This window comes from Magnolia sinica, chromosome 17 (genome assembly GCF_029962835.1).
Source record: "Magnolia sinica isolate HGM2019 chromosome 17, MsV1, whole genome shotgun sequence".
Lineage (NCBI taxonomy): Eukaryota > Viridiplantae > Streptophyta > Magnoliopsida > Magnoliales > Magnoliaceae > Magnolia > Magnolia sinica.
In genome coordinates, this window is record NC_080589.1 from 63,698,237 (window position 1) to 63,724,809 (window position 26,573).

At 40.1% G+C, this 26,573-nt stretch overlaps 2 protein-coding genes across 2 annotated transcripts in view; both read left to right on the forward strand.

Annotated features, from left to right (window-relative positions):
- The window catches only part of LOC131231478 (transcription factor bHLH35-like), a 41,699-nt gene extending 20,779 nt beyond the window's left edge, over positions 1–20,920 (forward strand). The window contains exon 2 of the mRNA XM_058227684.1: positions 19,632–20,920. Within this exon, the coding sequence (XP_058083667.1) occupies positions 19,721–20,524 (804 nt within the window). The 5' untranslated portion in view covers positions 19,632–19,720 and the 3' untranslated portion in view covers positions 20,525–20,920. The remainder of the gene's footprint in view (positions 1–19,631) is intronic.
- On the forward strand, positions 8,355–25,259 carry LOC131230580 (cytochrome P450 71A1-like). Its single transcript, XM_058226485.1, has 2 exons — positions 8,355–9,242; positions 24,533–25,259. Exons 1-2 carry the CDS (start codon positions 8,355–8,357, stop codon positions 25,139–25,141), a joined length of 1,497 nt encoding a protein of 498 aa, XP_058082468.1. The 3' UTR covers positions 25,142–25,259.
- The last annotated feature ends 1,314 nt before the right edge of the window (positions 25,260–26,573 follow it).

Here is a 26,573-nt window from a genome sequence, read left to right on the forward strand (position 1 = left end):
ATCTCACATTTAAAATTTTTCTCAATAATTTCAAAATGCCGATTTTTTTCTTCAAAAGCACCATTTTGTTTTCTCAAATTTTCTCAAACATTGTTAAAATTTTTTAACTTTTCAATATTCTTTTTCATGTAATATTACAAATCATTTAAATATTACTTTTTAATTATAAAAAATAAAAAAATTTCTACTCATATGATATAAAGACTAAATGTGTATAGAAAAACAGAGGATTATTACCGACAGCGTTTGTTCGTCGGTAAAAACCATTAGCGATGGTTATCAGCCATCGGAAAAAATTTTAATATTTATTTTTAGCGACGAACATAATCGTCGATTAAAACTCTTCCTGACAAAAACCCATTTCCTCAATAAAATTGTGTTTTTGGTCTGTGGCGGGAACCCTTTCCCGACGGTTGTAGTTCGTCGGCAAAACTGACATGCTTTGGCTGGAACCCTTTCCCAACGGTTCTAGTTCATCGGCAAAACTGACATGCTTTGGCAGGAACCTTTTCCTGACGGTTTTAGTTCGTCGGCAAAATTATCATGCTTTCGGTCGTGGCGGCAATTTTTGGTCATTGGCGGGAACTTATTCCCAGCAGTTTTAGTTCATCGGTAAAAGCAATATTACTGACACTAACGACGAAACTAGTTTTTGTCGGTAATAACATTGTTTGGGATTTATGCCGACGGTTGATGTCCGTCGGAAAAAACAATTTTACCGACGACAATGGTGTTCATCGGTATTAACATCCTGCCAGATTTTTTCTGATGCTTCAAGTCTGTCAGGGAAAACACTGTTACCGACGACTAGTTTTCGTTGGTCATAACATTGTATCAGATTTTTGCCGACTGTTGATGTCCGTCGGTAAAAACACATTTACCAACGAAACTATTTGATCGGTACTAACATTGTACCAGATTTGTGCCGACGTGTCATGTCCGTCGGGAAAAACACTGCTGATTAAATCTACCAGATTTTTGCCGACGGTTCATGTCTGTCGGAAAAAAACACTTACCTACAAAAGTAAATTTTTCAAATAATAAAAATAACCATTACCAATGAAAATTCATGTTGGCAAAAGTTTACTTTTACCTAGGAAATTACAATTTTCATCGGTAAAAGTAGACTTTTACCTACGAAATTAAAATTTCGTTGGTAAAAGTCCTTTTTACCTACGAAAAAAAAAATCGTCGGTAAAAATTTCATCAGTAAAAATCCTATTTCTTGTAGTGGCAGGTGCATTAGTGAGTCCGAATGGCATCACCAAGAATTCATAGTGCCCATATCTGGTGCGGAATGTTGTCTTAGGAATTTCTTCTCTGACCCTTAATTGATGATACCCAGACCTTAGATCGATCTTCAAGAAATATTTGGCACCCTTGAGATGATCGAATAAGTCGTTATTACATGGTAGGGAATACTTGTTCTTCACTGCAGCCTGATTCAATCTCTTGTAGTTGATACAAAGGCGCTGCGATCCATCCTTCTTCTCCACGAACAATATAGGTGCGCCCCATGGTGATGCACTAGCGCAGATGAGACCCTGCCCTAACAATTCATCGATTTGCACCCATAATTCTTCCATCTCACATTCTTTGGTCATGGAGTCGAGGAAGCAACGTAGGAGCATCAAGCTAAGATGCAGGAGAAGTACCCACACCTTTTTGACAACCTTCCTCAAGTACAATTTCGAGGACGGAATTTTTTTTGTTATGAGGGGAGATTGTAACGACCCTCAAATTTTTAGCATAAATTTCAACTTGAAATGGAATAAACCACCCCACTTAAAATTAACAATCCAACTAAAAACCACTATTTGGCTTTAAACACCCCCCGTGATACTAACTAGCATAACTAAATGAAAACTGTCTAACTAAAATAATCAACACTAAATCTCCTAGTGTGATCCCTTACAAGAGTGGAAGTGGACTGATCTTCAATCCTGAACGATTCATAACCTTGTAAGATAAATGGACCACTCAGAGCCCATCCACAATCGATTAGGACCTACCAAAACTCCCACTTTAGGCATTCAATGACCTTACAAGACGAATGGACGGTGTGGATCGGGCGAGTTCATGTCGTGGATGCCACATCTGATCTGTGCATGTGCACAGATAGTGTATACATGTCACGCACGGAGTTCTCATACCGGGTCAAACGAGCTTTGACCTGATAGAAATTGTGAGAGTCAAGGAATTTCAAAATTTCCTCCCACCCGGTGCTCGTTCAAACCTGACCATCCATTTAACGATGCAAACGGCCACCCTTCCAAATACAGAAGCTAGATCCGGACCGTCCATCTGATAGATAGGGTCCCACCGACCCTAACCATGCTTAGATCCACGATTGAAAGTCACCTGCACAAGCTTGAGCAACAACCGGTCGAACATTACGAAAGGAAGACACTGGTGAGGGGAAGAAATCCACGTCCTCTGCTTTGCTGGCAAATCTGACCGTTGGAAACTGTCGGACGGAATCCACACACACAGCAAGAGCCCCGTCAGCCCTACCATTTTCAGAAATACATACCTACTCGTTGGAAAGCGAAAAGAACCTTCCCACTTATAGTAACAACCCATCTAGGCTGATCGTTGGCCTCTAGAAGCTTCTCTCAAGTGATCCAGGGCATTGGGATTAGGGATGTCAGCAAAATCTCGTAAGGAAGCGAGATATCGACGAGTCGCAGCCACGTCTCGAACCGAACCCAGTATTAGTAAATGTGTCATCAACGGCCCATTTGTCACCACATAATAGACCCCACAAGCCTCATGAGGATAATCGGAGCCATTTAAATGTCACCGATCCTCGGATCAACTGCTGGTTATAAATTCACCATGGCAGGGGAGCCATCTTCTCCACTCTGGCCAATTGACTCACATCTTAAAAGACTAGACTTTTCATGCATCCAGACCGTTCATCGTGTGGCCCACCCCATTTAAAATTTATCAAGAAAGTTTTGCAGCCCAGGCACAAGAACTAATGCATAAGAAGATCCGGACGGCTAGCCAACCTCGACAAACTCAAGTTCTCTCCACACTAATCTTTGTGATTAGTTGAGGAACCTTACAGAAATGGAATGGCTATATAAAGCCGTGTGTTAGGGTGAATCCCATGGAAAACAAAAGGAAAGAAATAGTTAGAGTGAGAGAGAGTTTTTTTGCACTGCTGGGGCGAGTTGCAAGCTTTATAGCAACTCGACTCAGCTCGAGTCGTCCTGCTTCTAAGAGAAAGCTAAGGGTGAGGAAGGAAATTGTAAGAGAGAAAGAAGCGGGGTGAGTGGAAAGAGAAAGCTGAGAGAGAGTCTGGGAGAACCGGCTGAGATGTATTCCTAGTTGTTTCGCCTCAAAACAGGGATCAGAACCGGGTCTGAGAGAAGTAATCCCGACTTCTGATGTATCAGACCCCTTCCAATGCTCATACCACGCCCCTGATTAGGTAACCTCATCAATCTTTCCTCAGTTATTGTTGAAATTCGTCTGCTCGGCCAACTGTGTTCACAGTCACCTTAACTCGATCTCGAGTTGTGTGACTCAACTACATGTCCCAGGGTGAAAACCCTGATCCGACTCCATGGTAGTCGTCGCTTTGCCCCAATACAACCACACTATCGAGTATCTCAAGTCGATCTTGCTCACTGCTGGAGTATCACACCAAATGGTCGAAAGAATTGACTGAGTCAAGTGGTTACTGAGTTATAGACTCAACTACGTTTCAGGTAAAACCCTGACTCAAGTTAGATCTGAGGACCCTTTCGGTTCAGCCTCTAAAACCGACCTCAACACAAGTATCTTAACCGAACTTACCTTTGTTAAGGTTGTATGTCTAAACTACTTGATGCGTAAATACCTAGCTAAGTTAACTCAGTGATTAACCCCTAAATTAAACAACCAGGACATATCCTTACCTAAAGCCTGAAGCATTCACTATACATCCAAGACCTCAACATCAGATTTCTACAGCAGGTGGGTTTTCTCTAATGGAAAATCAACTAGTTCTAGGTTGAGATGTTCAATCGAGTCAACTCGATATTGACTCGCTGGAACCTTGCAATGACTTACTAGAGCCCTGTAATGTATTACAACAGGTATTGTTAGCCACTACCACCTTGAAGGATAATCCCCTTCAATCAACTCCAAGAACAAGTCTCTTGAACTCCTCTTGTAAGAACAACAAATCAAGATCAACATCAAGGTGAGGACCATCCCTCATAACTCCTTCTATTCATTAATTTCCATATAGAATAAGTCCCCAATGTGAAGAAGTTTAGAGAAGCATTGGTCCTAGTTGCATATTTCTAATCCCTACGTGAGTGAATTTTTATGAAGTGATCTTTTAATGTCATTTCTCTTAACTATGTGCAGAAAGTCTTGTTTTATAATTTCCATGCCACATTTATAATCAATTGCCTATGAATAGACTTCCACTACACATGACGAGAAGAAGAAACTTTCATACTAAGTCATTCTATAAATTATGTAGAGAAAAATTACTTCATGACTTTCTATATTTTCTAGTTCCTAGTTTACTTCACACCATCAAGTGGGTAGTTTCTACGGTATGTGAAATGAGAACTGGTAGTATAATAAATAATGATTGAAATTCCATCTTGCATAGTTGTTATGGATTTATCATAATATTAGAATTTCTCTTGTTATCTCTACATCACGAATATAATTCCAATGACATGACTCGAGCCTTACAATTCTTATTTTATATATTACATTATGAATTGTATGAAGAATGTATGTAAGACGACTCTCTTAGGGATATAAGAGGGCTCTTAAATAATTCAAATGATACAAGCTCACTTGAAACTTTACCTGATGCTTGGTGAGCCCTCTGGACGTAAAGATATTTTGGAAGTCCATATATGATTCATGGATGGATATTTCTTACTTACAAGTTGAAGGTCATTCCTATCCTATCAAAGAAATGTACATAAGTGTCATGGTGCATAACATCTACGCATAACATAAGAGCTTTACCAAGTGTTCATCGTAAGTCACATTTTGTTGGGTTGCTAAAGGTGCTATTACCTAAGTTTGACCATCAGGGTATGTGCGTTTGCACCACTATGGACCACTCCTTTACATGAGGCTTTTCCGAGATTTTAGGACATCCTCAGGCATACCCCATGTATTTTCCCAGGAGGTTAGACATCCTTGGACGCACTCATCTGCATGGCCATTTCCAGGTAGTTAATCTATAACGGGCGGTCCACATGGCCTTTTCCAGGAAGTTAATCTACCACGGGCGATCTTTTCTTTTAACAGCTGGATGTGCATCCCCAGATTTGGGACTTGATCATATATTCATACGTCCATGCACATGCATATGCGGTCATACTGCTTTATGAATTGAATATGTTATGTTAATCTATATTGGAATGATGTGACATGTTGAATCTATGAGGGAAATTCCTACTGGGTTTTCACTCTCCCAATTGTGCGGTTGCACCAAATAGACACGGGTATGATAGTGGATGACACCTATAATGGGGCTCGTGGTGTTGCTGAGGAGGAGTATAGTGATAAGGACCCTTATGCTGATGCAGTCAAGCCACAGGAGCTTCATTAAAACCTTAGGATTTACTGCTTTGATATTTCAGACTTTATGCTTGGTTGATATTTGGAGTACTATAATTAAAATGTCCTGCTGAGGGATCTCACTCTCATTTCTTTACTTGCATTTACGTATGTTAAACTCCTTTCATTAGTTTATATAGTAGTTACCTTTTGATGTTATGAAATCTGTTAGTAATTAGATGTATGGTAGTTTCATTTATGATGTAACCTCCGAGTTCTCTTATTCGAGCGATCCTCCTCAGGTTATGAAAATTAGGGTGTTACATACCTGGTCGGCAATCTACTCATGAGAGAGAATGGATCGACGTGTTTTGTGAGGTCGTGTCATCGGAAATGATGTGGGCCAATGAGAATCTTCGGCACGAGAGTTAGCTACTAACAGGTTGAGTAGCAAATTTGTTGCTATTGAAGTGACATCACCAACTTCTGTGGGTGCCACCATGATGTATGTTTTGTATCCACACCATCCGTCCATTTGGAGATATAATTTTACAGCATGATCCAAAAGATGAATAAGATCCAAAGCTCGAGTGAACCCTACCACATAAAACAGTGGAGAGAGTGGTGATGCCCACCCTTAAAAACTTCTAAGGGCTACAAAAGATTTATATCAAGCTAATATTTGTCTTTTTCCTTCCTCTAATGTCTTTGTTAACTTATGAACAGGTTGGATCTCAAATAACATCACGGTGGAGCTGAGGAAGGTTTCAACTGTGTGCGTCACTCCCACCACTGTTTTATGCGGTGGGGTCTACTACAGATTCTTATCTGCCTCATTCTTTGGCTCATGCCCTAAAATGATCTCTACAAATGGATGAACGGTACAGATACAACACATACATCATGGTGGGGCTCACATAACAAAATGACGTCACTTGAGTAGGGGTAGCTAATCCGCGTCCCTTCCAAGCAGACGCACTCGGTTGGTGGACGCGGATTAGCTACGCACTGAACCCCACTAGCCAGTCTAGCTACCAAAATGACGTCACTACGTTCTTTGGGCCCCACCGTGATGTATGGTGTTGTATCCACACAATCCATCCACTTGGAGAGATCATTTGAAGTCATGAGTCAAAGAATGATGCATTTCCAAAGCTCAAATGAACTCACCATAGAAATCAATGACGCCCACGGTTGAAACCTTCCTAGGGGCCATCTTGATGTTTATTTGACATCCAACCTGTTTATAAGTTAAAAAAGACATGGAATAAGAGAAAAAACAAATATTTCCTTGATCTAAAACTTCTATAGCCCAAAAACGTTTCTAATGGTAGGCATTCAATCCCCACCGTTTTCTGTGGTGGGATCAACTTGAGACTTGTATCTGCCTCATTCTTTGGCTCATGCCCTAAAACGATATCTCCAAATGGATGGACGGTGTGGATACAACACATATATCATGGTGGGACTACCGAACGTGGCCACGTCACTTGAGTTCAGTAGCTAAACGGCATCCTGGATTAGGTGAGACCCCGGATCCACCAAGGTGGGTGGGAGGCTGTGTTTAGTGTGATGCATGTGATTACATCCATGGGTTCATCCGTATGTTTAGTGTGATGCATGTGATTACATCCATGGGTTCATCCGTATGAAAGCTAAACTCAACCAATGAAATACCTCCAAAAAGGAGATGAACCCGAATACGGAAACAGTGGTCCCTGGCTGTTAAAAACTTTTGGCGGGATATGAGTTTTTATAACTTATCAACAGGTTGGATGGCAAATAAACATCACGTGGAATCCAAAAGTTTTTAATAGTAGAGATTCAATCAAAACTGTTCCTGTGGTGTGGTCCACAAAGATTTGAGTCACACTCATTTTTTGGACCATATCCTAAAATGAGCTTTCAAAATGATTAGACAGTATGGATTTAAGGCACATACATCACTGTGGGCCCCACAGTCAAGGGATTCACCCAGGTCGGCTACTCTTACCGTCGAGGAACGCGGCTTTCGTGCAAAAGGCTTCCGGGAAGTTATTTTACAAGAAACGTGAATGGTCCCTACGAGTGACACCTAAGTTGTGCCTACAGTGACGTTTGTCAGAAATCTACGCCGTCCGTCCATTTTGTAAGCTCATTAGGACCTGAAACAAAAAATGAGAAGTATCAAAGGCTCGAGTGGGCTGAAAACGTGAGTATTGAACTTCCTTCACCATTAAAAACTTCTGAAGGCCCACCATCAGCAGATCCCTAATGTTTATTTTACGTCCAACCCATTGATAAAGTTAAACAGAAGTGGACGAAGGAAAATTTCAATGATTAACTTGGTCCAAAACTTTTATTGCCTAAAAAAAACTTTTAATGATCATTCACCACTTTTTCCAGTTTTATAGTCCCCCGAGATTTGGATCTGCCGACAAAACGGATTGAAAATACATTCATTGTGGTGGGCCCCACACGGTCAGGGTAACACACGTAGCTGTTACCAAGCTAATAGCTAATCCGCTCCCAAAAAATGGTAGGTGAGGCCGGACTTTTTTGTTACGCCGGCCTGAATGTATATGATTAGTCTACTTTTCTAAGAAAATTTCCCTATTAGAGAGGTTTAGGGTTTCTATGTGAGTGCGTGGTTTAAATTTTATTTTAAAATTTTTTTAAGAAAACAAAAAAAAAACACTAAACCTTCTATTTATTATTTTTGGAAGGTTGGCTGCTGATGTTGGAAATTGTTTTGGCGCAGGCCACGCCAATCATATTCCTTTCCAATCCTGGTCCTCCACTCTATATAAGGAGAGACGGTTATCAGTTTCTGGCAACAACATTCAATGGCTATCTTGGCATCTCTTCTCTTCTTCCCCATTCTTCTTCTAATCCTCTTTGGATTCAATAGAGCTCAATACAAAAAACATAATTACCCACCTTCTCCATTCAAGCTTCCGATCATTGGAAACCTCCACCAGATGGGTTCCCTACCACACCTCTCTCTCCAAGCCTTATCTAAAAAATATGGCCCACTAATGCTTCTCCACTTGGGCAGCACCCCCACTCTCGTTGTTTCAACAACTGAGATCGCTGAAGAGGTCTTGAAAACCAACGATCTTGTATTTTCAAGCCGGCCATCTTTCTATGCAGCAAAGCAACTTCTCTATGATTGCACTGACATGGCCATGGCACCCTACGGTGAGTACTGGAGGCAAGTGAGGAAAATCTGCGTCTCCGAGCTTCTAAGTGTTAAGAGAGTGCATTCATTTGCGTTTATTAGGGAAGAGGAAATTGCGAGTATTGTCAAGGAGATTAGGGCTTCATGTTCGATCTCAACTGTTGATATAGCGAAGATGTTTCTCACTCTATCGAGCAGCATTATATCAAGGGTTGCTTTGGGAAAGAAATACATAGAAGTAGATAATAATGGAAGGAATACGTTTCCTGATCTGGCTAGGGAACTGCCAGCCCTTCTAGGAGCATTCAGTGTGGGGGATCTTTTCCCATTATTTAGATGGTTGGATGTTGTGAGTGGCTTGGATGCAAGATTAAAGAGGAATTTTCGAGGCTTGGATAGTTTCTTTGATCAAGTGATCGAGGACCATCTCATTTACAAGACCGGAGATGTAAACGACGAACACAAAGACTTTGTGGATATATTGCTCCACGTTCAAAAGGAAAGCACGACCGGCATCCAAATCTCCAAAGATAACATCAAAGCCATTATCTTGGTAGTCCTCTCTCTCTCTCTCTCTCTCTCTCTCTCTCTCTCTCTGATCATGTCTTACACTAACAACAATTCACATGTGCTTTTGGGACAGTTACCTGAGTAGATACATGCGCATCTCAAGAACAGGGAACTTAAAAAAAAAAAAAAAAAAAAACGGAAAGTGGACATATGCCACTAAAATATAGAACAGGGAACTTCTTGATTGTGCATCGAGTTTGTACTTTCGGGGACATGGTTAGAAATTTACAAATTCTGTAAAAATAATTAAGCAAACTGAAAATAAATGACAGGTTGAAGCACGTGTGATCACGCTGTCCTTAAAGCGTTATTCGCCCCTTCTCAAAGTGATTGAAAATGCTGATAGGTTGTGGGCAAATAGCTTTTAGGATACGATGAGCCTGTTTGTAGTTCTGCGTTCAGCAAACATGAAGAACCACAAATGGAATTTCGTGTACACAAATTTTGTTCTCGCATATAAAGGAAATAAAATCCCACATTAGAGAGAAAATTAGAAATTATGTTGCTAGTTTAGACCACTACTTTCGTCTATTTCTCGAGGACTACTGACTATGGTTCATATTGAACCTAGTTGGCTTGATCTAGCGTTTATTCTTAAGTTGTATGTGAGAGTGGTTCATGATGTTGGTAATTATCTGATGAACCACCTAAGTATTGTTCATATAGGCCAGTGGTGTTGACCATTTTGGTTCAACATCATAACTTAATATGATTGTTAGTGAGAAACTATCTGTTATTGACAATTTTTTACCGTTATGCATGTGGGACAACCAACTACTGCATACTAGCCATTTAAACTCACTGGCTAGCCATTTTATGACCGTTGGAATAGCCACATGTAGTAGTTTCTACATTTTTTTATTATTTTTATTTTTTAAAGAAGAGAGAACCTAGCAAAAAGAGGGCCCTCCCGCTTCATTAATCAGAGATGTTTACAACCTAGGCTATTTCGGGTGAGGCAATCACCCTAAAGGGCCGCACCTATCATATGCTATACACAGTTAGCTTTTGAGATCCCTGATGGAACCTAACCCAACCTTGTCCAAAAGAAAACGCCCCCTGACCACACGGGGGAGGAGATGGGCACTTAGAAAATCCTTTCCCACTTGCAACGAACTAACGTCTCTAGCTAGCCCGTCAGCCGGTCCATTTCCCTCCCTAGGAATGAGAGAGAAACGAAAACAACCCCTACAGCATAACCTCAAAATCCGATGAACCCAGAATTTCCACTTCCATGCAACGGCAAAGTCCCCTAATAAAAAGCCCACCACCCAATTTTAGTCAGTTTCAATTAGCACTCTGTCATAACCTGAAGACAAGCACAGCTCCACCCCATCATGAATAGCCCGGAGTTTTGCTAGATTGTTGGAAGCAATCCCATATCCCCTGGAAAAGGCAATTTTTAAGTCCCCGAGGTTGTCCCTACAGATGCCCCCTCCTCCAGCAGGGTCAGGGTTGGAAAGAGCCGAACCATCAATGTTGCGCTTTAGCTAACCCTCTGATGGCCTAATCCACTTAACAACAACAAAACCTGTAGCTGAAGCAGAGGAAGAAACAAAACCCCTGAGCCAAGAAACCCCAAGAACAAGCTGAGGATGGATGGATCGCCACCATCCCTACATAGCTCCCATCTAAGATTTGATTTTACCAAAAACAGTCGCAACTGAGAAGGATACCCCCTTAAATTTTGAGTTGTTCCTCGCATTCCAAATTTCCCACATAGCAAAAATAGGGATTAGCTAAAGAAGAACCGTATGCCTTTTAAAAGGGAGAAGCCTAAACCACCACCAATGTAACCAGTCGAGAATGGTGGAATGGTGAGCAAGGGAAATCCCGAAATAGTTAGCAACCATCTGCCAAATATTTGATGCCAATCCTCCCAATAAAAAGAGGTGCTGCAGAGATTTAGTGGAGTGCGTGCCACCTAGGCCATCTCCACAGCATGCACATTTCGAAACTAGCGAGATCCCTTTCTTCTGAATTCTTTCTTCTACCGGCAAGGCCCCCTGAATCAGCTTCCATAGAAAAACTAAGACCTTTGGGGGAATGTTAGGGTGCCAAACTCTTTTAGCCCAGTCTTTATTTTGACCACGGAGCCTATCAACTTCCCAGGCAGACCTAATAGTGAAGTTCCCACCGAGATCTAGCGACCAGATAGGGCAGTCTTCAGAGGCAAAAGTACAGACGCCGATGCGGGATATATTGCTTAGATCCAACCCGAAAGCTCGAAAGGGGAGTCAGGCAGGATCCCCTCTTCCCTAAGGTAGTCAGCCACATGTAGAGCCCTCTGATTAGGCTGGATATGCATTGATGGCAGCGATCCCAAGCAGCCCAAACCTGATCAATTGCAGTCCCACAGGCTGATGTGCCCTTGCCCCACCTGCCATAGGACGTTCCTATCCACCACAAGGAACAGATCCACCAGGCGCTTCCAAAGAGGGGAAGCTCCCAATAAGACCCTTCTAGAGTTACTTGCAGGCCTATTGGACTCATATTTCGCCTTCATAAATCCTGCCTAAAGCCTGCTCCCCTCCCCAAACCTTATAGGCCAAGCTAGCTTCAAATGAAAGGCCCTCATCACATCATCCCCCACTTCCTTTGGGGGAGCGATCGCATTCCACTTCCTCCAATGCAACTTTTGATTTCCTTCCCGCCAACCCCAAAAGAAATTTGCAAAACATACCTTCAACTTGTGAATTACTTCCTTTGGGACTACAGTAGCCGCAAGAGAATGAATTAGGATCCCGTCAAGGACAACTGAAATAAGCGTAAGTCTCCCTATCTGAGAGAAAACCTTGGCTTTCCACCCTTGATTTTTTGCTTCCACCTTGTCAAGAATCGGACCAAAACGGTTGCTGGTGAGCCTCCCAGAAGCAATCGGCACCCCCAGGTAATTGAGATTGGAAGAAGGGCCAAGGCCCAGAGATCTCTCTACACTTCTTTTCCTAGCAGAGGACATCTTTGGAGAGCAGTAGAATGCACTTTTCCTCAGATTTATCTTCTGACTAGAAGCTAGCTAATAATCCGCCAGGAAAGAGTGAATTGCATGGAGAGATTTACGGGCTCTGTTCAAAAACAAGATGGTATCATCAGCATACAATAGGTGCATGACCTGCCTGCACCCCCTTTTCAGCTTAAAAGGCAGACACAACCCATCTCCAACAAACTTGGAAAAACCCCTGCTCAAAATTTCAGTCGCAAGAATAAAAAGATTGGGGAAGAGAGGGTCCCCTTGCCTTAGCCCGCGAGACGAATGGAAGAAACCACAACTTTCACCATTCACCAACACAAAAGACCAGTTATTTTTCTAGTAGGATTCCACCAAATTGACTCACCTGGGGCAAAATCCGAAGTGGAGGAGAACCTGCTTTAAAAACCACCAGCCCACCCTGTCATAGGCCTTTTCCATATCTAGCTTCAAGACTAGATTCCCCCCTCGAACTTTTCTGCCAAGGTCCCTAAACACCTCTTGACAAAAAGCAATGTTTTCAGCAATAGATCGCCCTTTGACAAAAGCCCCTTGCTCAGAAGAAATCAGCCTAGGGAGAATAGAGCTGAGCCTAGAAACAATGATTTTTGTGAAGATTTTGTACACCATGTTGCATAAACTAATGGGCCAAAAATCTGCGAAAGATTTCGCCCCTTGCGTTTTTGGGACTAGACAAATGAGGGTAGATGTGAATCCCCTGGGCAGCTCGCTACCACGGAAAAAACCCTCCACTACCTTGAATATGTCTAGGCTCACTATGTTCCAGCATCCCTTGTAGAAAGCATTGGAAAACCCATCTGGACCAGGGGCACTATCTACAAAGAGGGAGAAAACTGCAACTCTGACTTCCTCAAGGGAAGGGGCCCTCATCAGCTCACTATTATCTTGATCGGTAACCAACGAAGGGATGCACTGAAGCAAATCACTGTGAGCCTGTAAAGGAGATTTTGCCATTCCCGAAGAAAGCAACTCTTTCATAAAACCCTCCGCTTTAGCCTTGATCATAGCTATATCGGAAGAAATCTCCCCAATCGCCAACTGAATTTCTTGGATCGTGGACCGTCTCACTCTCTCAAAAGCTGCCAAATGGAAGAACTTAGTGTTTCGATCGCCCTCAGCCAACCAGCTGTTGCGGGATTTTTGTTTCCAAAAAATCTCCTCGGCTATCTCATGATAAGCGACTTTTTGCCTAACCCTTGCAAGATCTTCCTGACTAATAGCTAAGAGGGGCGATTGGGACTGGGATTCTAATGATGCCAGCTCATTTTTAGCCTCTTTGAGATTCTTGAAAACATCCCCGAAGACTTCTCTATTCCAGACTCTAAGCTGGACTTTTAACTTCTTTATTTTCAGCATCAGGTTAAGCATGGGCTGATCTGAGTACTGTTGATTCCAAACTCCTTCAACTAGCTGCTTAAAGGAAGTGTCCAAGAGCCACATCCGCTAGAAACGGAAGGGCCTGGGGACAGCAACCACCGTGGAAGGGAAGGCCAGCAGGATTGGAGAATGGTCTGAATTTAGCCGAGGAAGATGTTTGACTTAGAAGCTGCGGAAAGTGTGAATCCACCCTGCATTACAAAGAACCCTGTCGAGCCTGTCCCAAACTCTAGTGCTTTCGCCGTGATTGTTACTTTAGGTAAAGCAGTTCCTAGAAAAACCCACATCTAATAGCCCAACTTTGTTTATATCTTCTCGGAACTCCATGGAGCTAGCTTGGTCTTGGCTTCTATTCCCTAATCTTTCGGAGGATTCAAGTACAACACTGAAGTCACCGCAGATGACCCAAGGCTCATTCAGACTGGAAGCCAGGGATTCCAAAGAATCCCAGAGAAACCTTCGGCTTAACCTGGAACATTTAGCATATATAAAGGAGAGACAACAGGGAGAAGCACAGTTGGGCAAAGAAGTATGAATGGAGATAATTTGGTTAGTCATTCCAATAACTGATATAGGAAGATCCCCTCTATGGAAGATCCAAATCTTACCCCCAAAATCTGCATTGGAGATGGAAGCATGGAACCCAAGCTTTAAACCAATAGCCACCCTCTTCCTATCAAAAGCCATAGGCTCTAGGATGGCAAAAAAGCAGGCTTGTGACCATGGATAATTCTAATGGCAGAGCGAACCGTAGCCGCATTGGCCACACCCCGAGCATTCCATGTAAGAAAACTATCCATTAAAAACATTGCCTAAGAAGATAGCCCTCTTACTAACCATTTGGAGTTTGTCCTTCCATTTGTTTGACCCTATGCAGAAATCTTCATTCTCCCTAAGCGACCTAATACCTTGATCATGGCCCAATCCAGCAGTAAGATCTCAAGAAGGGGATAACCCTGACTCAAGGAGACCTTGTTTCCTGAGAAAGGCCCTCCCCAGATAGAGCACCCTTGGTCCAGCAAAACTCCTGCCGTCTAAAAGTATGGGCCCCTGTTTCACTTTGAGGGAGGTGATAAGGGGACAAATCTACCGATAAGTCCAGCTGACGATAAACTGAAATACATCCATCAGTGAGCCCCTTATGAGGCGGATAGGATCCTACCGACCCACCATGGTCTGAATAGTTGGGTTGAGGGGACATTCCCCCTCCCCACTCCTCCAGATCATTGCTCTCTATTGGCGAAAGAGGGGAATGACCTTCAGACATGTAGTCCCCTCGTTACAATGCCCTGTTTTTTCAGGGATCACCCCAGAATGGGAGGAAACCATTTCAGAATTGATGAGACAAGGAGTTATAAACATAACATCTTGACATGGGGGCTCAGTTACACGAGGGCGAGGAGATATTCTCACCTGGGTGGGAAGCTGGGTCCCTCCAAGCTCTGTGGGGTAGATCAGTTGGCCCTCCTTCTACATATATGAAGATTGGCGGTATCCCAGTAGAAGAGGTTGTTGATGCTCTTCCTGACGATCCTCATTACCCTATTCAGATGAAACTGCCTCAATTGTGCCCTCATTCTGCAAGGTCCCCAGAACATCATTTTGGCCATCATCTTCGCTGCTAGAGCCACCCATATCACCATTCCTTTCAAACGTGTTAATCACCCACTCTTTGATTTGCGCAGCCCCGAAATCAGTGTTCTGACACCTTCCTTCCTTTTCCCTAGAAAGACTGTCCCCAAAAGGTTTTTCTGCCGCGGCACAGATCTGGAAAAAAACCTCTCCAACAATTAAAGTCTGAGACTCCAAGCTCCTAAAATCTACCCGAAGCTGAACTTTCACCCTAGCGAATTTCTGAAAAATCCCAAACGTCGATGATGAGTCGATCTGGACAACGTCACCGTAGGTCCTCTCGAGGTCCTTGATAACCAAAACAAACCAAGCATGTGCTGGAATCCCAAAGAGATGAATCCAGAACTCTTCCTGCTGTCTGTATATTTTCGGCGACCATGGGAGCACTTCCACAAGGCCGAAACCCCTCCATAAGGAGGGATCTCCCACAAAGTCTGTCAGTTCCGCTTTAGTCTTGAAAACTATAAGAAATCTGTAGTCATCTAACCGAGTAACATCAATGGCCGAGGCGTTGAATCGGGATCCCCTGTTAGGCGTATTTCCTTGATGATTATTACCAGCTTTGAGATTTTCCTTCTGATTCTGAACCCTAAGGATTTTGGACACTGTTGGATTTTGGGCCTTGCCTCCTTCACCTCAACTATTCGTCCATCAATCTTCTTCCCATCCAAAACCCCTTTTGCAGCACAAGCATCATCCTCATACATGAATCGGACGAAGGCGTATCCCCTTGATTTACTAGTACCTGGGAAATAGGGTAGAAATACCTCAGCAATCCTTTTGTACCTTTGAAAAATTTTGAAAATGTCTTCAATGGAGCAAGAAAATGGAAGATTCCCAACAAACAGGGTCTTCCGATTTGCGGCATCTACCCTGATCTCCTTCCTCGAGGGGGCGCGGCCCCTCGAGCATCCCCTCATGAAACCCTAGCTTCGCACTGTTGCTTTCCCCTTTTTTTTCACTCCTTCTTAGCTGAATGGATTTGATTGCTTATAAACTAGGTTATCCTACTAGTTATAGTAGCTATGTTCTATAAGCAAATAAAGAGGATCAAGACATGAGTGAAGCTTCAGGGATGTCTACTCATGAGAAATTTCCTTGTAGTAGTTTCTACATGGCGCACCACTAGCACCTCTACAGCCACACTACCTCACATACACATGCCCCTCGCATTGAGCCCGAGACCATGACCGTGATCGTGAACGTGCCCGAGCCCATACGTGTGTATGCTCAGTACTCCATGTATCAACCAAGCAAATAATAAGGTACTCCACACCCCATTTATAAACACAATATTTTCTTATCTCCTTTCCGATATAGGACTATTCCCAAAATACAAAAAATGCAAGTTTTTTTTGTCAAACAAAATTCTTACACACACACACACACACACACTTGACTGAAAATATTTTTGAAAAAATATCTGCCAGAATATAAACAACTTATATGCATAAAGAAAGATATCTTTCGATTTGAATCTTTCCTTAGTATTAATATATCAAAGTTTTATCAAAATTCCTGGTAGCTGTAGCTTTGAACCAGTTATTCCTACATAACAGAACTGGAGAAAACACACACATATTTACTTTTGGGTTATTAGAGTTTTGACATTCTTGCTCAGCACAATTAATTGTCATGTGCTTATCATATTTCATGAGCAATCCTGAGAGAAATTCTAACTCTCATGAGAGATGACACCATATTTACATTCATATAAGTGAAATCCTTCCAGTGTCTCCATTACTATTAAGACACTTGTCCATTAGACTATATTTCATTAAGAGTTCTAAGACTCATCCTCTATCTATAATGCTCAACGCGTATCTATTATAGATGAGGTTTTATATAATTTTAGTGATGAAACTTTCCACATATCATTAACTTGTTTTTACCCATTAAACATGAACTTAAAGATTTTTCTAATTTTAGGTTGGGTTTCTATCACTAGTGGAACGTTAGTTGAAGAGTTTCAACTCCATCCCTCTAGATTTTACCTTTATTACCTCTCTCATTAAAGGTTTAGTAAAATGGTCGGCAAAGTTATTACTATTTCACATAGGGAATTATAATGATTCCATCTTAAATCAATTGTCTTACATAATCATGTCGTAAATTTATATGTCTAGACTTTCCATTATAAGTGTCACTATAAGCTCTAACTAATATGACTTTACTATCACAATGTAGTGACATAACCGGTATAGGTTTTACACAAAAAGAAATTGCTAATAAAAAATGCCTAAGCTACTTAGCCTCTTTGCCTGTTACGGCCAAGGCTATAAACTCAGACTCCATAGTTGAGTGAGTTATATAGGTTTATTTCTTAGATCCTCAAGATACAACTGTACCTCCTAGGGTGAATACCTACCATATAGTGGACTTGTTGTCCCATGCACTCGATATTCAACTTGCATCGGTATATCCTTCCAATACAGCGAAAACTCTGAGTAAAATAACCCTAAGTCTTTGGTTGCTTTTAAGTAACCAAGAACTCTACTAATAACATTTCAGTGTTCCACAATGGGATTACTAGTAAACCTACTGAGTTTACTCACATCATATGCGATATTTGGTCTAGTGTATTGTGTAGCATGCATTAAACTACATATAGCACTTGCATACTTAAGTTGTGCAACTGCTCTTCCGTTATTTCATTCAGCTTAATACTTGGATCAAATGAGGTTTTTGCTTCTTTTATATCGAAATGGTTAAACTTATTTAGTATCTTCTCAATGTAATGAGATTGACATAATGCATAACCACTACTGTGTTTTTTAACTTTGATACCTAGGATGGTATCCACGTCTCCAAGATCTTTCATTTTGAATACGGAAGAAAGAAAATTCTTTGTTTTAGTTACACCTTCCATTTTATTACTGATTATTATCATGTCATTAACATACAAACAAATACTAATTACACAGTTACCATCGACTTTATAATATATGCATTCTTAGCTACATTATACATGAAACCATTAGATAGTATTTTTGAATCAAACTTTTCATGCTACTGTTTAGGTGCTTGTTTTAATCCATACAAAGATTTAATCAATTTACAAACTTTATTCTCATTCCTGGTAAAACGAACCCTTCATGAAGGCAATCTTTACATCCATTTGGTGGATGCGAAGATTATGTATTGATGCTAGCGCAAATAAAATCTTAATAAAAGTTATCATAGCCACTCAAGAATCTATGTTAAAATAATCTATCCCTTCTTTTAGTCTAAACCTCTTAGCTACTAATCTAGTTTTAAAAGTTTGGATAGTCCCATCAATGTGATGTTTCTTCCTAAATACCCACTTACAACCTATGGGTGTAGAACCTGGAGGTAAGTTCACTAGTTTCCATGTTTAATTTGAAACTTTATATTCCATTTCATCGTTAATAACTTCCTTCCAAAAAAGCTAAGTCTCTAGAAGATATAGCTTCACCGAATGTTTTAGGGTCATCTTCTATAGTTATTATTATATGTATTTTCTTGATAACATTTTCTTTATATTCTTCTACAATATAGGAAAAGATGCACTAAGAGTCTATTTGATCAGCGTCAAGATTCTTTTCTATTCTTACCCTCTGTCTCTTACGAAGTTCGCTTGGAGCTTCCACTTCTTGTGGAGCTATATTCATTAGTCATTTATTAGGAGTTTGTACTTCATTATCCTTTGACTTAAACGATAATGAGTTCTTAAAGAACTCAATGTCTCTTGATTTTATAATGGTGTTAGACTCTAGGTTTAGGAGTGTATAAGCTTTGTTATTTTGTGCATACCTTATGAAGGTGTACTTTATAGCTCTAACTTGGTTCTTTTGGAATTAGGAGTCCTGCAATAAGTGAGACACCCCCACACTTTAATATATCCTAGGTTAGGTTTTCTAACTTTTCATATCTCATATGGAGATGTTTTATTTTTCTTAGAATGAATTCTATTTATAATGTGACTTGTTGCAAACAGTGCTTCAGGCCATAGACTCAGTGGCAACTTTGCTTGTATTAGCATTGAGTTGATCATCTCTACTAACGTCCTATTATTCCTTTCTACTACACCATTTTCTTGCAGTGTATAAGGAGCAGTACATTAGTGTATTAATCTATGTTTTTCATAGAAGTTAGAGAATTCATTCAAGAAGTATTCTCCTCATATCACTGTGGAGAATTTTTATTTCCTTATTTACTTAATGTTCTACTTCGACTTTATATACTTTAAACATGTTTAGTATTTCATCTTTGCTCTTTAATAGGTATACATACACATATATAGAGCAATCATCAAAAAAAGCTTAGGATAGAGTAGACGACTTGCCCCGTATGCCTTTGAAGAGGGTTACAAAAGCTTAGGATAGAGTAGAGAAAAGAACAAGCGTCTGAAAGGAGTGGAGGATCTGTTTGTGCTTTGGAGGGAGAAGTTGTGATTTGTGAGCACCTTTTGGGTAAGTGAATGTGTCTTTGTAGTTGAAGGAATGGAGGATTTGGAGTGTTTCCTGGTGGAGGAGGGGCCAGACATTTGGCCAGGTTGTCCTGAGTTAGAGAACTCTTTCAGCTCTTCTTTAGATGCTTGGTGGAATGGCCACATGTCTGACTTAGACGGCAATGATTTAAATCTCTCCTCTCTCTTGGAGGAAGGTGACTCGGCCCACACTAGCATTCCTCGTCTATCAGTTCTACACACCAAAATGAAGAACAACAACAACAACAACAACAATGAGAACAAGAAGCAGAACAACAACAGCAACAACAACAACAAGAACAAGAAGCAGAACAACAACAAGAAGTTAATGGGTTCCTTGAATCAGATGGATTTGATTCGTAACTCCTCCCTCTTAGATGAAGACGAATCGACCCTCCAACCATCATCGTCAATTGGCTCTATAAACCAGATTGAACAACTACAACAACAATCAAATGATGATGAGGAAGCAGAAGAGGAAGAATCGGATAGTGATGATAAGAAGGCCAATGCACCCAACAGTAAGAACTTGGTATCAGAGCGAAATAGGAGAAAACGGTTAAACCAACAACTCTTCAGCTTGAGATCTCTCATACCAAACATCACAAAGATGGACAAGAGATCTATTCTCGTCGATGCTCTAGCTTACCTACAAAGCATTCTGCAACAAATTGAGAGGGAGAAGGAGAATACCAACATCACAGAGGACTCTTCTTGCGACGATGACTCCCTTGATGTGCAGGAAGAAATCCCACCAATGCAACCTCAAGAATTAATTCCATGCGATTCTCTAGCTATATCACAGGTTTTGGTTTAAGGTTTTTATGTTTTTCTTCTTCTTTTTCGATCTCTAACTCGAACAGGCGTGCATTGATAGGATGGTATTAACCATATTACCCAAGAGACCTAGTGAACACATCGATCAATGCAAACCGACGAACCGATGGGCCACCTTACTAATGGGCTAATAGTAAAGAACTGCAGATATTGCATGTTTCTAACCCTTTGATCTATAGGCTTACTGGTTTGGGCTGGTTTGGGGCTATTTCTCATCCAAGAAGTGGTCCACTAATCAATGGGTTGAAGGGTTAATAATCACTTAGTAAATGGTACCCGACCCAAATTGCATCTTGTGATTATTCTCTTCTTAGTAGTTAAGGTCTGTAAGTATATGGATATTTGGTTTTTCTAAATTGAAGTGGAGATGTTTGATGAAGAGAGGTTGTTGCTAAAAATAAATAAATAAATAAATAAAAAGCAATCATCAATAAAGGTTATAAATTAAGTACCTTCTACCTCCATGAGTAAGAATGCTGTTCAACTCACAGATATCACTGTGCAAAAGATCCAATACTTGATATGATCTCTCGACACTAAGAAACAATTTCTTTATCATTTTGGATTGTATGCACACTTCACATTTATAATTCTCATTATCTGTGCATAAGATTAGACCATTCTTAGCCATGAATTTTAAGGTATTATACCCTATATGTGCTAATCTTCCAAGTCTAGTCCAATAGATTCAACCATATATGCAGAAGTGCTACTTTCATTCAATGAAAACTTTATCATACCATAACAAGCATATCCCTTTTCATCAAAATTCTCATTCCCTGAAAGAATCAATTTACCTGACTCATACACCACCCGTATTTCAAGTTTTCCTATAAGATCCCTAGAAACTAAGTTTCGCCTCATCTCTGAGACATGCAACACATTTGTTAGGATCACCTTCTTTCTAGAAGTAAACACTAGTTCCATGTTTCCTTTGCCAATGACCTTTGATTGAACTTCATTACCCATTTAGACTTCTTGACCATTGGTCACATCCTCATAAGTTTTCAAGGTTGATATGTCTAACAGACATGTATTGTGACTGCAGTATTGTACCACCAATCAAGAACTTTTCCTTGGATTATGTTAACTTCAGTGATCATTGCCACTATATCGCCCTCTACTACACTTGCTTCTTTCTTGGATTTGCAATATCGGTAAATATAAGCATAATGCCCAATTTTTCCTCAGACATGGCCAGGGTCTTTGAACTTTTCATTCTTCTTCTGTATTTTCTTGACTTTTTCTTCATTGGATTTTAGAGAATCATCCTTCTCGGGATTCTTATTCTAGTGTTTTCTATTGCATGTACTTTGGATGAGGAATTCCCATTTTCAGCATTTTTATCGCGGTTGTGAGATTCTTACTCAATTCGAGGATGTTTTTGGATTTGCTCTAGTTTGTAGTCCTCGATCTTATGCAACAGCTTCTTTCTGTAGTCTTTCCACATGGGGGCAATTTTGTAATAATAGCCCCAACTTTAAATGATTCAAGAAGATCAAATTTAATAACTTTAATTTCATTCACTATTTAGTTGCAATTCTTGAATTTGGGGTAGCAGCAGTTTATTATCTCTTATGTTATAGTCGAAATACCTGGCTATCAGGAACTTGTTGATACCTTCTTCTTTAGACTTGTATATGAACTCTAGGGCGGTTCAAGTTTCTTTTACAAACAAAATTTGTATGTATAAATCATACAGTTGGTCGGAGAACGCGTTCAATAGGTGTCCACACATAAATTCATCTTCAGCTCGTTTGTTGTAAGCATCAATCTGTTCAGGAGTGTCCTTGTCGATTACTTTAAGTAGCGGCTACAAATTTGGATCTAAAATGTAGTAGATCTTTAAGGCCATCATGAGACACTTTATCTTGTCTTACCACCTTGTAAAATTGGTTCTGTCGAACCGATCGAGACGAATTAGATCCTGATTCATCAGTTTAATGGAAGATACACCTTCAATTTCCATTCGAATAACGCTTTAAGATTGTTAACGCAAATTATAGATTTACAATTTCTATAAAAATAATTAAAGAAATCGAAAATAAAGAACAAGCTAAAGCACGTGTGACATGCTATCCTTAAAGCATTAATTGCCCATTCTCAAAGTGATTGAGAATGCTGATAGGTTGCAGGCAAATAGCTTCTAGGATATGATGAGCATGTTTGCAGTTCTGCGTTTAGTAAACACAAAGAACCACAAAGGAAACTCTATATACACAAATTTCATTCTGGCAGATAAATAAAATAAAATCCCAGATGAGAGAAAAAATTAGAAATTTTGTGGATGGTGCAGACCACTGTTTTAGTCTATTTCTCAAGGACAGCTGGCTATGGTTTGTATTGAACTTGTCTGGCTTGATCAAGCTTTTCTTCTTGGGTTGTATGTGAGAGTGGTTCATGTTGTTGGTGATTGTCTGATGAACCACCTAGGCACTGTTTATATAGGTCATAGGTGCTGACTATTTTAGTCCAGGGTCAAAACACAATGTGACCATTTCATGGCTGTTAGTGAGAAACTAGCTGTTATTGGCAGTTTCTAACTGTTATGCATGTGGGACAACCAGCTGCCGCATGCTAGCCATTTAGACTCATTGGCTAGCCATTTTATGACCGTTGGGCTAGCTATATGCAATAGTTTCTACATGATCTAGTCTAAAACTGCATGTGTAATTAAACCTTTCTCAAATAGCTAATTTCTAACCTCTATAAAAGCCACACTAGTCTCACTCAGACCACTCGCCCACCCTATCGCATTGCAACTCGTCTGTGACACGATGCGCATGTAAGAAGTGTAAAATGCATCATTAGTACCTCTACACCTGCACCGCCTCACATGCCCATGCCCTCGCACCGATCTCGAGTGCATGCGGGTGCACTGGAACACGCAAGTCTCAGTACTCCATGGATCAACTAAGCAAATAATAAGGTACTCCACACCTCATATATAAATATAATATTTTCTTCTCTCATTTCCGATATGGGACTATTCCCAAAACGCAGAAAATGTAAGTTTTTTTTTTTCAAACAAAATTCTTTTATATATATATATATATATATATATATATATATATATATATATATATATATATATATATATAACCATTGATTAGATGACCACTTCATGGACAAGAGTACCTGAAAAATATCTTCCAATTGTCAACCTTAACCATTTCTATTATTAGAATGTAAATAATATATCTAAGGAAGAAATGAGAACCTATCGTAAACAACATCTTGGATATGTAAAATCCACACGGTCCTTCTGGTGATAACCCATATGTTCACTGCATATTCAAAAGATTAGCTTGATCAAAGAATCAGACGGGCCACACCAATGGGAACAATGTAAAATTGCTTCCAAAACCTCTAAGTTCATTAGGTGTGGCTCATCTAATTGTTGGCACTCATTCCATCATTTCCCTTAATATCATCAACCAGAGTTGGGGATGTGGTTGATTGTTTTGCCATGGGACTAATGACAAAGAGAGAACCCATTAGACGAAGTGAATTTTACATATTCAATGGAGAATGTGTGTGTCACGAGGTGAGTAAAACGGTTCTACGTGATTCTAATAGGAGGAAATGCATCTACATGCCACAATCAATTAATAGAGAAAAGACCATTGATTGGATGACCAAGATCTTTTGATGTGGATATTGGGGGGAATGATCCATTGATGATAGGGTTGTTAGATCAATATCTTGGATAAACTAGCCATGGACCTCACATGTACAAACTGTAGAAACTTAAGCTGTAAGTGTGGACTTTCTTATCATAAGAAGTGTAAGGTGGAATGATGGCTCTACCAATATTTGGATTGTTTAGGCTTTGCTGTATATTTCCTAACAAGGGGTTAGATATTGTAATCTTTCTATTTAATTCAATAACTGACAATACATGTATTGTAAAGGTAGGAAATGAGTTTTTGGATGTTGATTGACTCGATTACTCATGTGCTTCCTTTTTCCAATTTTTAATCCTTAGGACATGTATGTTGGAGCGACTGGAACGACAGCAGCTGCCTTAGAATGGGCCATGACTGAGCTTATTAAGAGTCCCAATGCGATGGTGAAAGCTCAAGCAGAGATAAGAAGCGTGATTGGGAGAAAAATGAAAGTGGAAGAGGAGGACCTTCTTCAGATGGACTACTTGAAATACATAATTAAGGAGACTTTGCGACTTCACCCTCCTGGACCCCTATTAATTCCACATGAATCCACATCAAGCGTGATGCTACAAGGCTATTTTATCCCTCCAAAAACAACAGTCTTGATTAATGCATTTGCCATTGGAAGGGACGCTACATTATGGGAAAATGCTAATGAGTTTCTCCCAGAGAGATTTGTCAACAACCCAGTTGACTTTAAAGGAAATGATTTTCAGTTTATTCCTTTCGGGGCAGGAAGGAGGATTTGCCCTGGAATTTCATTTGTCAACCATACTATGGAGCTTGCACTTGCCAATCTTTTATATTGGTTTGATTGGGAGTTTCCTGGGGGTGAAAATAAGGATATAGACATGAGTGAAGCTCCAGGGTTTAGTATTCATAAGAAAATTCCTCTTCATCTTATTCCAACATATCATTTTTCTTAAGTTGTTCAGACATTCGCTGCTTATAAACTAGGTTATCCTACTAGTTATAGTAGCTATGTTCTATAAGCAAATAAAGAGGATCACGACATGAGTGAAGCTTCAGGGTTGGCTACTCATGAGAAATTTCCTTGTCATCTTGTTCCAATATATCACTACGTTATGTAAGTAAATAAGGAGGATCTAGACATGAGTGAAGCTTCAAGGTTGGCTACTCGTAAAAAAAAAAAAAAAAAATCTTCATCTAGTTCCGATGTATCACTATTTATGTAAGAAAATAAGGAGGATGTAGACATGAGTGAAGCTTCATGGTTGGCTGCTAATAAGAAATTTCCTCTTCATCTTATTCAATATATAACTTTTCTGAAGTTCTTTAGAATTTTCTTAAGTTGTTCAGACATTCTGCTTACAAACTAGAGTTATCCTATTATTTTTGTAGCTATGTTATATAATAGTCTTTAGTTTTGTTGGTATGGAACTACATTGTAATAGCCATTTAACTTTTTTTTTTTTTAACTACGTTATCTTATGTGATAGACACAATAAGTAATCTCAACACATGTTAGATCTCATACCAATGGCTGGGTCTAGACCTTGTACCTAACTCTCGGTCTACTACTATAGCCCACCTATTTTTCCAAATGGTCTAATTTCTTAAGAATGGCCATTTCTTGCTAAAATGCTTCCAGTAGATGGTTTGGATCTTTCACATGTGCCACGTTCATTTGACAAAGATAATAAATTAACATCTTCCCGAATGGTTTTAGGAAAACATGTTGTGCATAGCCGCCATACGTTAGGCACGAAAGCAACCTTAGAATGAATCAAACACACGACTGAGAAATGAAAATTTTGAGTATTCATAGAGAATATGATGATTTTACGTGAAAAACTCATTACAGGAAAAAAACCACAGCACCAAGCGATAATGAATCCACTATGAACAGAAAGTTACAAGAGATTGACAACTTGCAGATTTGAAACCCTCGTCTCTACGGATGAATTCCCCTTCTCAAAATCTTACTTCTCTCTCTAACATAATGTGAGTTATTCACCCTAATCCCGTAATAACATGGTTTATATATAACCCATTTACATAATTAGAAATAAAACAGTGTACTTACGCAGAAGTTGCACGCACTGTCGATCGAACCTTCGATCGATCGACGCCACATGTTCGATTCGATCGAACATGCTCAAAAGTGTCCAAAGAGCAAACTCGTTTTTTTTTTTCTTTAGAATTATCTCGATCGATCGAGCCCTGAAGATTCATCAATTGAAGATGTTCGAAATTGTCCAGAGACCAAACTGAAAATTTTAGGATTTTCTTGATACGATCGAAGTTGTTATCGATAGATCAAAAATCCTATATATACATCAAATTGAAGGCACTCAATCAACAATCTCCACTGTGGCTTCAATCTTACATCTTCAT